Source organism: Dipodomys merriami, unplaced genomic scaffold (genome assembly GCF_024711535.1).
Source record: "Dipodomys merriami isolate MVZ:Mamm:240054 unplaced genomic scaffold, mDipMer1.0.p SCAF_416, whole genome shotgun sequence".
NCBI classification, from domain to species: domain Eukaryota; kingdom Metazoa; phylum Chordata; class Mammalia; order Rodentia; family Heteromyidae; genus Dipodomys; species Dipodomys merriami.
The window spans coordinates 98,807-115,036 of NW_027205782.1; the positions used below are offsets into that span (position 1 = coordinate 98,807).

At 40.6% G+C, this 16,230-nt stretch overlaps 1 protein-coding gene across 3 annotated transcripts in view; it reads left to right on the forward strand.

The window, feature by feature from the left end:
* The first annotated feature begins 4,749 nt into the window (after positions 1-4,749).
* Positions 4,750-16,230, forward strand: part of LOC138807207 (zinc finger FYVE domain-containing protein 16-like) — a 40,223-nt gene continuing 28,742 nt past the window's right edge. For 2 of the 3 annotated variants that reach the window (XM_069992788.1, XM_069992790.1), the window contains exons 1-4: positions 4,920-5,030; positions 9,869-9,977; positions 10,832-13,077; positions 13,870-13,966. In XM_069992788.1, coding sequence (XP_069848889.1) covers positions 9,908-9,977; positions 10,832-13,077; positions 13,870-13,966 — 2,413 coding nt within the window. In that variant the 5' untranslated portion in view covers positions 4,920-5,030; positions 9,869-9,907. Of the gene's footprint in view, positions 4,769-4,919; positions 5,031-9,868; positions 9,978-10,831; positions 13,078-13,869; positions 13,967-16,230 lie in introns of those variants that run through there. The other variant, XM_069992789.1, reaches the window with a different exon arrangement.

Genomic DNA, 16,230 nt, shown 5'->3' on the forward strand with positions numbered 1-16,230 from the left:
GTCTTTGAAAACATCATCCTTTTCCTGTGTATGTATAAGGAGATCATAACTTCAGTTCATATTTTTCTGCTAAACTTCAGTTCATATTTTTCTGCTAACTGGACACAGTTACACTTCCATAACTCAGAAAATATATTAACTATATCTTGAGCTTACTCTCACAGAATATCTTTTTTGTTGTTGTTGTTGTCTTTGTCGGTTGTGGGGCTTGAACTCTGGGCCTGAGCGCTCTCTCAGCTCTTCAGCTCAAGGCTAGTGCTCTACCACTTGAGCTATAGCACCACTTCCGGTTTTCTGATGGTTTATTAGAGATAAAAGTAGCTAGGATTACAGGCATGAGCCACCAGTGCCCAGCTCACAGGGTATCACAGGGACTAACAAGTAGGATTTTAAATTTCACTTCTCTGATTTGAATTGCCGTACTCTTTCTGCCTCATTCGTAAGCCATAGAATTAGGTGACCATCAACTGGCACTGTAATTCCATCTTATCACATCAGAGCTCCGGTGACTTTCCTTGTGCCCACTTCTAAACATAAAGTTTACATGTCTGTATGCTATCATGGCATGCCAATATTTTGGAAAGTTTTGTAGAGAAATTCAGTTGTGACTGTCCTTAGATAAATTATGTTTTTTTTTTCATTGCTTAAGGACTTTTATTAAAGCAAGAAGTTTATAATCCAAATTATGTTTTAAATTATGTTTTTAAAAAGGGTTCTTTTAGTGCAGCAGTGAAGTGCACTGGATATTAATGAAAGTGAATTACACAACTGTGGGTGGAGATGGGAGGGAGGGAATGGGAGAGAATGAGGGAACAGATGACACTGTACAAAAGGAAATGTACTTACTACCTGATGTACGTAAATGTTACACTTCTATATATCACCTCTATATTATCAATAAAGGAAATTTGGGGGGGGGTCAGTTGTGGGGCCTGAACTCTGGGCCTGACCACTGTCCCTCAGCTCTTCAGCTCAAGGCTAGTGCTCTACCACTTGAGCCATAGCCCCACTTCCGGCTTTTTCTGCTTATGTGGTGCTGAGGAATCGAACCCAGGGCCTCATGCATTCAAAGCAAGCACTCTAACCACTGAGCCACCTTCCCAGTCCCAATAAAGGAAATTTTAAAGGTTTTTTTGTTTGTTTTGTTTTTAGCTGGGTGTGGGTGGCTCACGCCTATAATCCTAGCTATCCCCGAGCCTTAGATATAATGAGCACAGTTTAAAGCCAGCCCAGGCAGGAAGTTCATGAGACTCTTATCTCCAATTGGAAGTGAGGCTGTGGCTCAAAGTGGTAGGGTATTAACCTTGAGCAAAAGAGCTCAGGGACAGTGCCCAGGCCCTGAGTTCAAGCCCCATAAGACAGAAAAAAGACAATGTTGTACGGAGGGGTTACAGTTACATGAGTAAGGCAATGAGTACATTGCCAATCATTGTTACCCCTTCCCTTTCTTCTTGTTGTCCTACTATCCCTTCCCTCCCCAGCTCCCACATTCCTATTCCCCCTCCCCAGCTTGCTGCCTGTAGTTGTATGTTCATTTCCAACCTACTGTCCAGTAGGTGTCTTTGTTGCAATGGGTCATCCTGTGTCCTTGTTTCAGCGTTTTGTTATTCCCCTTCCCTATGTGTATGCTCTTTTGGGTGTATGTATGCTGGTACCTGAGCTTGAAATCAGTGCCTGGTTCTTCTTCCCTTGTCCTTTTCACTTAAACCTAATGTTCTGCTACTTGAATTACAGCTCCGTTTCCAGATTTATTTATTCAAATTAGGGGTTAATCTGAGATAAGAATCTCACAGACTTTCCCAGCCTGGGTTTCCAAACCGCAATCCTCAAATCTAAGTTTCCTGAGTAGCTAGGATTACAGATGTGAGCCACCAATGCCAGCTTTAATTTCTTTTTCTTTTCTTTTTTTCAATTTCTTTTTTCAATGTTTTTATAGTTTTAATTATAGAGGTCTTTCACTTCCTTAAATTTATGCCTAGGTATGTTTTTGAGGCTATTGTGAATAGAATTTTTATTTCTTTCTCAGACTATTTATTGTTAGTGTACAAAGAAACTATGAGTTTTTCTATAATAATTTTGTACCCTGCTATTTTGCTGAAACTGTGAGATCTAAAAGTTCAGGTGGAGTTTTAGGGTATCTTACAGCACCATATCATCTGAAAATAAAGATAATTTGAATTTTACTTTTTTGAAGGATCATTTCTTAAAATAAATGCTTTAGTTATAAACAATTCTTAAGAGATCAAAGTTAATACAATCTTAAAAAAAATTCTGACCCAAATTTTGCCCAGAATTCTTTTTCAGTTTACTTCATGTACTTATTGCTTTTTCAATCAACAAAGGCAATCAAAATTTGATTGACTAGGAACCTATCCAAAGTCTTGTAATTTTATCTTCTTCAGTCTACCTCTCAAATAATTATGTTAATAACTAAAAGAATGATAGGTGTGGATTGAAGTTCTTCAGAGTTAAAACTATGAATTATTCATCTTTGCAGTTCTCCCAACTCCTAGCAATGTAAAGAGAACACTTGTAAACAAATGAATGTGACACAAAGTATAATTTCATTTACTTTCCATTTTTCTGTTTAAAGTGTTAGCAGTTACTTCTAGTCTCCTTGTCCTCACACTGAACTATACAAACACTCCTGTCTCTAATAAGGGCAGTTGCCCCTATTTTGTCTGTGAGCAGTGCCTAATACAGTTGAGAAAATATGCATTGTATTTTGTACTACCCTTGGGATTAGAGATAATGTAAGCAACACATCTAATGATAGTTAAATTGTTCTAGGCCAAAGTTTTGCTGGTGAATTGAATCACAGTGCCATTCATGTTTAGGAAAACCAAGATTAGAGATTGACTCAAAAAGATCACAAACTACAGTTGTAAAGTACAGATTTATGATGTGACCTCTGAAACTAATTATTCAGCAAAACTGCTGCCATTAAAAAAAAAAAGGCCAATATGATTTTTAAGCCATGAAAACATTTTAGCCAATGATTCTCCTAACACACCTTCTGTCTGAAATGACACGCTAATTCCTTGGAGATGTCACTTTTTGTTTACATTAAAAGGAAACCACAAAGCTCAGCAAGAAAAAAATGACTATCAGGTGAGTGACATTCTACCTTTGCATCAGGGAAGTTAGCTTTATTTTTTAGATGTGGTCATTCTAACCACCATGGTTAGGAAAGCAGAAGTAAAGCAGGACAGGAAAGGAGGGCCAGTATGGAAACTGGTAGCTTTTTTGTTGCTGCAGGTGTGTGGGAGAGAGAGCGAGAGAAGGAAAGAGTGAGAGAGATAGAAGAACAGAGTTGGGGGGGAAGAGAGTGGGGAAAAAAGGTGTGTTTTGAGTTGAGAATGTGTTAGGGTGTGTGCTGTGCTGGGAGTGGGTCTGTTAGGTGGTGAGTATCGGGAGTGTGCATGTGTGTTGGTGTGTGTGTGTGTTGGAAGTGGGAATGTGTGTGGGGGGTGTTGTTGGGAGTGTGTTGGGTTTGTGTTGGGAGTGTTGAGGGTGTTGGGGTATGTGTGTTGGGAGCGTGCTGTGTGTGGGAGGTGTTTGTGTTGTGTGTGTGCTGGGGGTACTGTTAGGAGTTGTGTATGTGTGTTGGGGGTGTGTTGGGATTGTGCATGTGTGTTGGGGGTGTTTGTGTTGTGTAGTGGAAGTGTGCATGTGTGCTGGGGGTATTGTTGGGAGTGTGTTGGGTTGTATGTTGGGATTGTATGCGTGTGTTGGGGGTGTTTTTGTTGTGTAGTGGAAGTGTGCATGTGTGCTGGGGGTATTGTTGGGGGTGGGTTGGGATTGTGTGTGTGAGTGTGTGTGTGGGTGTTTGTGTAATGTATTGGAAGTGTGCATGTGTGCTGGGGGTATTATTGGGAGTGTGTTGGGGTTGTGCATGTGTGTTGGGGTGTGTTGAGGGTGTGTTGGGATTGTGTGTGTGGGTGTTTGTGTTGTGTAGTGGAAGTGTGCGTGTGTGCTGGGGGTGTTGTTGGGGGTGTGTTGGGATTGTGTGTGAGTGTGTGTGGGTGTTTGTGTAATGTATTGGAAGTGTGTGTTGGGGGTGTTGTTGGGAGTGTGCGTGTGTGCTGGGGGTATTGTTGGGAGTGTGTTGGGCTTGTGCATGTGTGTTGGGGTGTGTTGAGGGTGTGTTGGGATTGTGTGTGTGGGTGGGTGTTTGTGTTGTGTAGTGGAAGTGTGCGTGTGTGCTGGGGGTATTGTTGGGAGTGTGTTGGGGTTGTGCATGTGTGTTGGGATTGTGTGTGTGTGTGTTTGTGTTGTGTAGTGGAAGTGTGCGTGTGTGCTGGGGGTGTTGTTGGGAGTGTGTTGGGGTTGTGCATGTGTGTTGGGATTGTGTGAGTGTGTGGGTGGGTGTTTGTGTTGTGTAGTGGAAGTGTGCGTGTGTGCTGGGGGTGTTGTTGGAGTGTGTTGGGGTTGAGCAGGTGTGTTGGGAGTGTGCGTTCGTGTGTTGGGTGTGCGTGCATTGCGGGGGGTGTTAGGTGTATGTGCGTGATTGGATCCGGGCCTGCGGGGCGGCACAGGTCTGGTCAGTTGCTGGCCAGGCGGGTTTGTCCAGTGCAGACCGGAGGCAGCAGGCTCCTCAGGCGGCGGCGGCGGCGGGCGGGGCGAGCGGCGTCTGGGTCAGCGCAGGGCAAGGAAGCGGGAGGGTGGCGCGCGCTGCCTCCTCATCCCGGTTACAGGGTGTCCAGTGGGAGCCGAGGCCGCATCTCGCGGCAGTGCTGCCAGCGCGCAACGCAGCCGGACACTTCCGGTAGGACAGTGACGCTCGGGGCTCGGACCCGGACGCAGCGCGCAGGCGCCGGGGGGCCGCGGCCGCTGAGGGCTGGAGGGTGGGGGTGGGGGCGTGAGGAAGGGAAGCCGACTCTGCGCCTGCGCGCTGCCCAGGTCGGGAGGGGGACGGCCCCGGCGCTGGCGTCGCACACTCCGGGGACGCTCGGCGGGGGTTGCTCTTCGCTGGTCCTCCGGGCGGCGACGCGTCGAGCCCCCTGCGAGCCCCGCCAGGGCGTGGGGAGGTAAGAACCCCCTGAAGACTCGGCCTCCCCTCCTCCCGTGCCCTCGCGGCGGGGCGGGGCGGCCGCTGGTTTGCGCGGCGGGTCCGTCCCTCCCTTCCTCCGGGTGCCGCGTCGGTCTCTCGGCCGGTGTCGCTCCCCGGTGGCCGCGGAACCTCCCGCGGGGGCGATCTCCTCGGCTGGGGGGCGGCGGGACCCACCCACACGCCCGTCCGTGGGAGCGACCCGGGCCGCGGCGGAGGAGGAGCTGCGTCCCGGGGAGGGGCTGCGGCGGCGGCGGCGGCGGGCGGAGTCTCGGGTTCCCGAGGAGTGCGGGCCTCGGCGGCGGGAGGGCCGGGCCGTCCCCGCGGCCGCGCCCCCGCAGCCCCGCAACCCCGGTGCGGCGCCCGACGCACCTCCCGGAGGCCACCTCGGTCCTCCACCTTGACACACCATGAAGAGCTGCCCTTACTTTAACAGCAGTTACCGTGATTGCAAACGACTGCGTTCCGGACGGAGCTCGTTGGACGCGTTAGGAAAAACAAAACCTCAGCGCAGCTAGCCCGACTTCAGACAGCCTTTTAGTTAAAAGACCAGTTGTTGATCGGATGAGGTCCCCTGGTTTATTCGTCTGAGCGCGCTGCCTCTGGAAGCTGATACAGTAGAATACTATGTAGATTTCTCCCTCATAGTTTCCTCCCCTGGCTATCAAGCTTCATACTTAATGGTAATAGGTGAAAAAAAACCAAGGCATTAGGAAAATGTATTCACGTAACCAGCCATTTAATATTTTTTTGTGTTCTCCCTGTAATTAATTAAAATGATGAGATATTAGTATGTAGTTGAATTATTGACTTGTGTCGTTATAATGCTTTATAAATATAATTGTGATTGTACCAGTAATGCGAGAGCAAAAGTATCTTTTGATGTCATAACATTAGATGTAAAACTCAGGGCTGGGAAGGTGGCTCAGTGGTAGAACGCTTGCTTTGCATGCAGGAGGCCCTGGGTTCGATTCCTCAGCACCACATAAGCAAAAAGAAAGAAGCTGGAAGTGGCGCTGTGGTTCAAGTGGTAGAGCACTAGCCTTGAGCTGAAGAGCTGAGGGACAGCGCCCAGGCCCAGAGTTCAGGCCCCAGGACTGGACCAAAAACAATATATATATATATCACATTATAACAAACAATAGAGAAATTCAGACTTAAACATACTATATCACAAAGAGCAGCAAAAGATAAAAAGTCACTTCATGTGGCCTGGGCGCCGTCTCTGAACTCTTTTTGCTCAAGACGAGGACTCTTACCATTTTGAGCCACAGCACACTTCTGGTTTTCTGGTGGTTAATTGGAGATAAGAGTCTCACAGACTTTCCTGCCCCCGCTGGCTGGGAACTGAATTCCCATTTAGTTATTATCCGGTCATATTGTTACATAATGGGATAGCATTACAGTTCATTTTTAACAGTGTCACTAGGGTAATCACATCTAAAAAAATTCTTGAGTACCAAAATAATTTTTGTTTCTTAATGCAGTATAATTACCATTTAGAAATTAAAACTCAGAAAACCATTTTTCATTTGTTTAACACTTTGATTAAAATAACAAATTAGATTTGTATAAAAATAGTTATATCTAGAACAAAATTTAGTGAGAAGAGTGGTATTTTGCCTATAGGCAAATCTCTTTAATGTCTGGCACTACAGAATACACCTGAATTTTTTGTTTTTGTTGTATTTTTTTTTTTGCTCAGATCAGTCTAATGTACTCTCAGGTTGAAGCATAAGAAGAAAATCCATCCTTGCAGAGATATGTATGGAGAAAGGGAATATCTGGGAGACACTCCAAGACTCTTGGGCACTTTCAGGGGTCCTTAGTGCACAGTTTGAGAAAGCTGATTTAATCATTCTGGTATTAATAAGCTTGTTAGGGTGCTTCCAATTTGACACTACTGCAAACTTTAAATGGTGAAAATTCTTTCTGATGCATTTTTATGCAGAGCTGCCAGTGTTTTCCTGAAAGTAGAATTGTTAGTTCATAGACTGTGCTGGGGTTTTTTTTGGAGGGTGGGGGGAGAGTGGAGGGAGGAAAGATAAACATAAATATTGCTTTTGATGCCTATGTAATTTTTCTGCCTCCTAACATTTGCATTTAGATTATTCCACCTAAAGACTGGTGAAACAGTTTTGTATATTTCAGTAGTTTTAGACTCAAGTTTCTGATGAGTTGAATTATCAGGTCAAATATGGGGAATCTTATTTAAGTCTATTGTCACATTGATTTTTTTTTTTTTTTTTGGGGTCCGGTCATGGGACTGTGAACTGTGATCCTCACATCTCAGCCTCCTGAGTAGCTAGGATTACAGGAGTAAGCCACCAGTGCCCAGCTCAGAGTTGTTTTTTAAATCAAAGTTCACCAACACTTTTACCTTCAGGTCAGATATGAGACATTATTGATACATATTGTCACATTGGCTTTTTTTTTTTTTGAAAGGTATCAGCTTTCTGTCAGCAGTATCAGTTGTTGTTTTCTTAAATCATACTTCATGAAGATTTTTTTTTTTCTTTTGGGGCCGGTCGTGGGAACTGAACTCTGGGCCTGCGTGCTGTCCCTCAGCTCTTCAGCTTAAGGCTAGCGCTCTACCACTTGAGCCACAGCGCCACTTCCGGCTTTTTTCTTTTTGCTTATGTGGTGCTGAGGAATCGAACCCAGGGCCTCATGCATGCAAGGCAAGTGCTCTACCACTGAGCCACCTTCCCAGCCCACAAAGATTTTTATTACCAAAACTTTTATTATTTATATAACTTAGGTTTCAACTTAGTAGGGAATAGGTGGTTCTCTTCTTTCTTTTTTTTCTAACTCCTTTGCTTTGGTGATGTATTGATAATTGTTTTCATGACCTTGTTGTCTGATGGCATTCACAGTCTAATTATCAAATGTTTTTCTAACAGATTTTTATTATATTTTATATTGTAAGAATACATACTAGAACTTTATAGAAAAGAATATATTATCCTTTATCCTGTTTTTAAAATTACATATTTATTTTAAAAAATTGTTGTTGGTGGTGGTGGTCAGGGCCTGTCTCTGAGCTTTTTCCTCTAATACCACTTTGAGCCACAGCGTTACTTCCAGTTTTCTGGTGTAAAGCCAGCTGGGGCAGCAAAGTCTGTGAGACTCTTATCTCCAGTTAACCACCTGAAAACCAGAAGTGTGCTGTGGCTCAAAGTGGTAAGCGTGCTCATCTTGAGCAAAAAGAATTCAGGGACAGCGCCCAGGCCATAAGAAGTGACTTTTTATCTTTTGCTGCTCTTTTTGATATAGTATGTTTTAAGTCTGAATTTCTCTATTGTTTATTATAATGTGTCACCTGTGTCTGTAGAGTTTCTTTTAATCAGTTCTGCAAACTTGCTAGCATTATGTTTACATACAATTGTTTCTCTTTCCATTGTCTCTGTCTTTTTTTTTTTTGCTGGTCCTGAGGCTTGAACTCTGGGCCTGGACACTGTCCCTAAGCTCCTTTTGCTCAAGGCTAGGCCTCTACCACTTCAGACACAGTTCCACTTCTGGCTTTTTCTGTGATTTAACTAGAGATAGGAGTCTGACAGAAACTGGGCCCTGGTGGCTCCCACCTATAATCCTAGCTACTCAAAACCAGACCGGGCAGGAAAGGCTGTGAGACTCTTTATCTCCAATAAACCACTCAGAAAACCAGAAGTGGTGCTGTGGCTCAAGTGGTAGATCACTAGCTTTGAGCTGAAGAGCTGAGGAACAACACCCAGGCCCAGAGTTCAAGCCCCATGACAAAAAAAAAAAAAAAAAGTCTGACAGACTTTCCTGCTGGGGCTGTTTTCAAACCTCAATCCTTAGGTCTCAGCCTCCTGAGTAGCTAGAATTACAAGCGTGAACCACCAGCACCCAGCTTGTCTCTTCCTTTTTATATTTTTCTTTTTCTCATTTCTTTCTTTTTTTTGGTTCTGGTCATAGGGCCTGGACACTGTCCCTCAGCTTTTCAGCTCAAGGCTAGCACTCTACCACTTGAGCCACAGCGCCACTTCCAGCTTTTTTCTTTTTGCTTATGTGGTGCTGAGGAATCGAACCCAGGGCCTCATGCATGCAAGGCAAGCACTCTACCACTGAGCCACCTTCCCAGCCCCTCTTTTTCTCATTTCTATGGACTACATTTTAGGTAATTTCTTCAGATAGGTATCCCAATTTCTTCAATTCTCTTGTACCCCATATTTAAAGTAACTCTTTTATCTCTATTTTTCTCTCTTTCTGGACTAGAGAGGCTCTTAGCCCATGACAATAATTATTTGTCATCTTGTTATTTGTTGTCTTTGCATTTTGTTACTTGTAACTTAATTTGTTACAACTATTATTTATCTTTTTATCTTATTTGTTAATCTTTTTGTCCCTCACTGCTTATGATTGTTAACCATTCTAGGCAACCATTTGAAGTAATTTATTAACACATTCTTCTGTTGTATTTATTGTTATTATTATTTTATTTTTTGCCAGTTCTGGGGCTTTAACTCAGGACCTGGGCACTGTCTCTGAGCTTCTTTTGCTCAAGGTTAGCACTCTACCACTTGAGCCACAGCACCACTTCTGGCTTTTTCTGTTTATGTGGTACTGAAGAATGGAACTCAGGGTTTCATTCATGCTAGGCAAGCACGCTACCACTAAGTCACACTTTCAGACCTTGTGTTATTTTTGTATACTGTTTTCCATCTTAAATTATAAATTCATCAAAAAAGTACTGTTAAGCTTTATTTTTCTCTTTTCAGATAATATCTTCTGGTATGAAATAGGTGACACTATTTCATATTGCAAAATTAAATGTTATATCTTCTGTTTTTCTAGACATAAAAGAATTAAATTTTGAGTAAGTCTACGGGCAGGATGGAGAGTTATTTTAAAGCAGCTGTCTGTGACTTGGACAAACTCCTTGATGATTTTGAACAGAACCCAGGTTTGTCGGCTTTCTATTTTATCACTAACAGAACTTTTAAATGTCTGTAATTCAGTAATCTCAGGAATAGAATACAGTTTAGAGTACAGAATAGAGTAGAGTTTGGTCACATTGTCATCTTCTGTAAAAAGTTGACCTGTTTGATTATAACATATTAGTTCATTCTTATATAGAGTGGAATTAATACCCAGAAACAGAAGATACTAGAAGTTTCTTTTCAGATACAAATTTATCTATCAGGAAAATCTACAAAATCAGCATGTGAACAAACTAAAAGTGACATGAAAGAACTACACATAAGTTGAGATTTCATTACTATGAGAAATGGTACTTCCCTCAGAATGAAATTAGGAAACTGGCAGAACAAAATACGTAGATTGTTTTTTAACTCTTAGTCTGGGTTTTGCAGTACAACTGATTTAGAAGGGGCTGGGAAGGTGGCTCAGTCGCAGAGTGCTTCCCCTGCATGCATGAGGCCCTGGGTTCGATTTCTCAGCACCACATAAGCAGAAAAAGCAGGAAGTGGCACTGTGGCTCAAGTGGTAGAGTGCTAGCCTTGAGCTGAAGAGCTGAGGGACAGCGCCCAAGCCCCACAACTAGCCAAAAAAAAATTATTACTCTTGATATATATATATATATATATATATATATATATATTTTTTTTTTATATAAATGAAAACCAGAAAATACTCTAAAGCCAAATAAAAAGGCCATATAGCTTAGAAGTCTTAAAATGCACAGTATCTTCATCATAACTTTTTTATTAGTATATATTAGTAGAAGGGGGTTTCATTGTCTTTATGATTTTTACCTAATTTGGGTCTTCTAAATAACTTCGTTTCTATTTTAATTAGATGAACAAGATTATCTCCAACATCCACAAAATACATATGATTCTAACCACTGTTCAGTTTCTTCAGAGTTGGCTTCTTCACAGCTAACTTTGCTATTACCAAAGGACCAGCAATGTGTTAACAAGTGTGCCTCATCAGAAACATGCTGTGAAAAAAATGAGACTCTCTTGACTGAAAAACCACTTGAAGGACTTACTTCTATACAAAGTGAAAAAAATGTAACAGGACTTGACCTCCTTTCTTCTGTGGATGGTAGTACTTCAGATGAATTACTGCCTTTATATATGAGCCGATGTAGTAAACCTGTCTGTGACCTGATAAGTGACATGGGTAATTTAGTTCATGCAACGAGTAGTGAAGAAGACATTGAAAAATTATTACCAGATGACTTAAAATCTAGTACAGATTCTTTGATTGGATTGGGTTCATCTTCAGTTTCAGATACTCTCTGTGCTTCTTCAACAGACCATGATAGTGATACTGTCAGAGAAGAACAGAATGATATCAACTCTGAATTACAAAACAGAGAAATTGGTGGAACCAAAGAATTAGGAATAAATATAGACACATCACTTTCAGATACCTGTAAATACAGTGGAACAGAAAATTTAAAGGGCAAAAGGGTCTCTAATGAATTAGAACCAGTTGTTGATTTTAATATGCCCTCTGCTTTCATGCAACAAAGTTCTACAGTGTTTGATGCCAAAGATAATCTAGAACACAAGATTCTGTCATGCGGGTTACAAAAAGATGATGGTTGTTTGGCAAAAGAACAGGTAAATATGGTAGTCAGAAGCACCACAGAATGTTTAAAAGAAGGAGATAGTATGAATATTTTGCCTAGCAGTCTTCCAAATACTGATTCAGACTCAAAAGATGAGAATTTCAAATTGCCTGACTTTTCTTTCCAGGAAGATAGAATTGGTGTGGTAACAAAACAGTCTGCAAATGAAAACTCAAGAAATTTAGACCTTAAGCATAACACCACTACAATCCAAGATTCTTCAACTTTACCTCTTTCAAGTGAAAGTATACACTCTTCATTGTCCTGTCTTTCATTATCTGGGTCTTTGTGTGGATCACTAATTGATAGTAAAACCCAGGATGACGTTTTACCTCAGAATGAAGCTAAAGGTCATAAAGAAGATGCAGTGACTATGCATGAAGATTTACAGAAGATTACTCTTATACATGGGGGACCCTTTGGGGAGACTGATCTGTTGAAAAAGGAAAAATCTAAAACCATATTTCTTCAGCCAGTAAATGGAAAGAGAGGTAACAAAGAAGTGGAATGTGAGCAGATGGTAAACAGAGTTGAATCTTTGCAGTACCATGAGGATTCTAGTTCTGCAGCTACAGCATCTCAGGCAGAGCTCCCTGGTGCTAGCGCCACAGAGTCTCTGGATCATTGTGAAGGTCTCAGTTTTTCAAGCAACAATATAGATGGGCAAGACTTAGATTACTTCAATATTGATGAAAGCATGAAAAGTGGCATGCTAATTAGTGATGCTGAACTTGATGCTTTTCTGACAGAACAGTATCTTCAGACCACTAACATAAAATCTTTTGAAGAAAATGTAAATGATTCTAAGTCTCAAATGAATCAGATAGATATGAAAGGCTTAGATGATGGAAATGTCAGTGATATATATTTCAATGCTGAAACAGGAGATCATGAGAAAAGTGATGGTATTAATATGCTTTGTGAAACAATTGATAAACAAAATTCAAGAGAAAATTGTGGCCTTTCTGTAGGAGAAAAATGTACAATTCCAAATGAACAAGGGTTACCTACTAATAAGTCTAAGATGATAAATGAATTACCGGCTTCTGTTAGCAGTCAGTCTGCTCATGTTGGAGGGGCTAGACCTAAACAATTGTTTAGTCTTCCATCAAGAACAAGCAACGCAAAGGAACCAAATAAGCTGGATGTTCCAAATATGCCAGAAAGTGAACCCTGCCTAGCAAATACTATTTCTCCAGTCACTTGTACAACAGATTCTACAATTGATTCTCATGTTGGCTTCAACTCTAATTACATTGATATAGAAAGTAACTTTGAAGGTGGATCCAGGTTTGTAACTGCAAATGAGGAGTCCCCACCTGAAAACACTTGCAAAGAAGGCTTGGTTTTGGGCCAGAAACAACCTACTTGGGTTCCTGATTCTGAAGCTCCCAACTGTATGAACTGCCAAGTCAAATTTACTTTTACAAAACGGCGACACCACTGTCGAGCATGTGGGAAAGTAAGTTAAAAATCTTTTTGTTTGTTTTTTGTTTTATGGTATTGGAATTGAACCCAGAGGCAAGTGTTCTATCACTTACATTTATCTCCAGCCAGGTCATTTCTTTTGAGTCTTTGGAAACCCAGTATAAAAATGCTGATTAATAAGTGGTTATATGTTTATATTAATTTACAATGAGATTTTTTTTTGCTTCCCTATCATGGAAATACATAACGCGCTACTATTTTGCAGATTGCTTGATAGTTGTGGTAAATATATGCTGGAAAGTAATGAACATTTAAGTTTTGTGAAATTTAAGAATATTGTCCTTAGCTTTGTGTCACACAAGAGTTTGAATTCAGGGCCTTGCACTTTCTGGGCAGATACTCTTTTACTCTTTCCCAGCCCTTTTTTAGATCTTCATTCTAAAACCCTCCCAACTGAGCTGTTTTAGTGGAGTTTCAGCCCTTTTTGCTTTCATTATTTTTCAAATAGGATCTTACATTTATGCCTAGGCTAGTCAGACCATGATCCTTCAATGTATACTTCCCACCTAGCTGGGACAACAGCATATACCACCATTCTCAGCTTTTTGTTGAGATGGAGTTCTCATTGCAGACCAGTTTTGAACTGAAATCCTAATGACTTCTCTGGAGCAGGTGCAATTACTGATGTTAACTACTGTGTCAAGCTGAAAAAGGGATTTTGGTTCATTAATGTAGGATCTTCCCTTTGCCTCTAATATGTATAATATATGCTAGAAATAAAATAATATGCTTGAAATAAAAACATTTTGTATTTTATTCCTTATAGGTATTTTGTGGTGTCTGTTGTAATAGAAAATGTAAACTTCAATATCTTGAAAAGGAAGCAAGAGTATGTGTAATCTGCTATGAGACGATTAATAAAGGTGAGTATTTATTTACCTGACATGTTTGCTTCCAGTAATTCAATACATTTGTTTTTTTTTTTTTAATATGGATTGTGACAAAGATAAACTTTTTATTTTCTTAAGGCAAGGACCTAGTGTTGACTTATCTGGCTTAGGTGGGACATCCCAAGGCTTGGTTTCTCTTCTTTTTGTTCCACTCTCACAATTAATACTACCAGTCTGGAAAGGAATCATTCAGTTTCTGGAGTAGCAGTTCATTAACTTTTAACAGGTACCAAGTCCCTAAATGCTGCATTTCATCTGCCTATTGGTTTTGTCACCATCATTGTCATCCTCATTACCTTAATCTCACATTTATAAAATACATACTTAAAAATAGTGCTTAATATTATCTATAAATGTCTTAAGGCAAGATAATAATTTGTACCTTTCAAGAATAACCTAAATTGAGAATAAGATATAAAGTAGTAATATGACTTTATGAATTTTTAGGACTGCCATGCTGTTTGTACGTTATAGTCTTTTTTTTCCCTAAGTTTTAGAGTGTTATGTGTATGTGTGCATCCCATTGTTCTCCGGCTTTCTAGCTAGTTTTCATTTTTAGCAGTAGTTTTGGTGGTCTTCTTTGAGTTCTTACAGGTTTTATGTGAGTGTGTTATGTTTTTTGTTCCCCCTACATACTTGTTCTTTTGAGTACTTCTTGCATTCTTAAAAATTTTTGACAGTTCAAGTTCTCAGCAAAGATTATTTGGAACACTTTGACCAGACCTGTGCACTAGCTCAGACACTGCTTCCTATTAACCAGGAGAATAAATACCTGATAATAATTTATTTTTCTCTTTTGAATGAAGATTAATTTTTTTCAGCAATTCTCCAAAAAGCTCTGATGTGAGTCTGTTAGCCTGAGGTAAGCTGTCCTACTCCCTGCTGTTGATCTATTCTTTGGAAGATAATAGACTATACATTCTTTTAACAGAGTATAAATATTTTCTCAGTAACCACTATTGTTTGTGAAAGTCCTTATAGTTTTGTTTTCTCTTACACTGTTGCAGTAGTCTAGAAGACAACTGTTAGTGCTGCTAGCCAAGATAATTTGCTACAATTCAGAAATTTTAGAGCAAGCTCTCACATAATTAGCTCTGAAACTCATAAAAAATGTTAACAGGGCTATAAAGAACACAGCAGTGTTCTCTGAGTTCACAGGTCAGATTTTTGAATAAGGATTAAGACATATTCTGACTACAGAATCCAAGAAAGGAGAAGATATAAGAGACTCAATACATATAAGAGACTCAATAATAGAGACTCAAACTTTGGTTTATCAGAGAATATACTGTGAAATGAGTTTGTTCAGTTCTGTTTTATTTATTCTTTATATCTTACACAGTTTTATCAATAGGGCTATAAGCTGTACATTACAAGAAAGCATTAATAAAAGTTATCTTGCCATCAGCTATAGGGTTGGAAATAATAAGAATGAATATTTTTATTAAATAAGATTCAAGAGGGCCTGAGAAGGTGGCTCAGTGGTAGAGCACTTGCCTTGCATGCATGAGGCCCTGGGTTCGATTCCTCAGCACCACATAAGCAAAAAGAAAAAAGCTGGAAGTGGCGCTATGGCTCAAGTGGTAGAGCGCTAGCCTTGAGCTGAATTGCTGAGGGACAGAGCCCAGGCCCAGAGTTCAGGCCCCACGACCGGACCCAAAAAAAAAAAAAAAAAATAAGATTCAAGAGTTGGAAGGCATGTTCACTGTAGGAAAGAAGAAAAAGATGGTAAATAATGGAAAAGTTGTGCTACGATGTATAAGTTTTAGGAAACTATGCATGTGAATGCTGTTAGGAAGAGTTGGAGCAAGTTAGAATTACTTTAAAGCCCTAAGAGTAAGCAGTTGGGTTTCACTTGATAATAGGAAGATATCTTGGTTGTTGGAAGCCATTTTTTGAGTGATGTTATTCATTGGCATTTAAGAAAGATTATTTTAGCAGTAGCCAACAGCAGATCACTTTGGAGAAATGCTGAAGGAAAAGCTACCAGAGCTGATGTATATTTTGATTGAAAATGATTCAGCAATTTTATTCTATTTTATATTACTCAATACTATTCTATATTGCAGACTCAGGAATATTGAGACTATTTTGTATTGAAATTGGGAACAAACTAGATGCCCTATTCTTATGGAACTTAAAAATATAGTGGAAAGGGTTGGGAAAGTGGCTCAGTGGTAGAGTGCTTGCCTTGGATGCATGAGGCCCTGGTTTCAATTCTCAGTACCACATAAGTA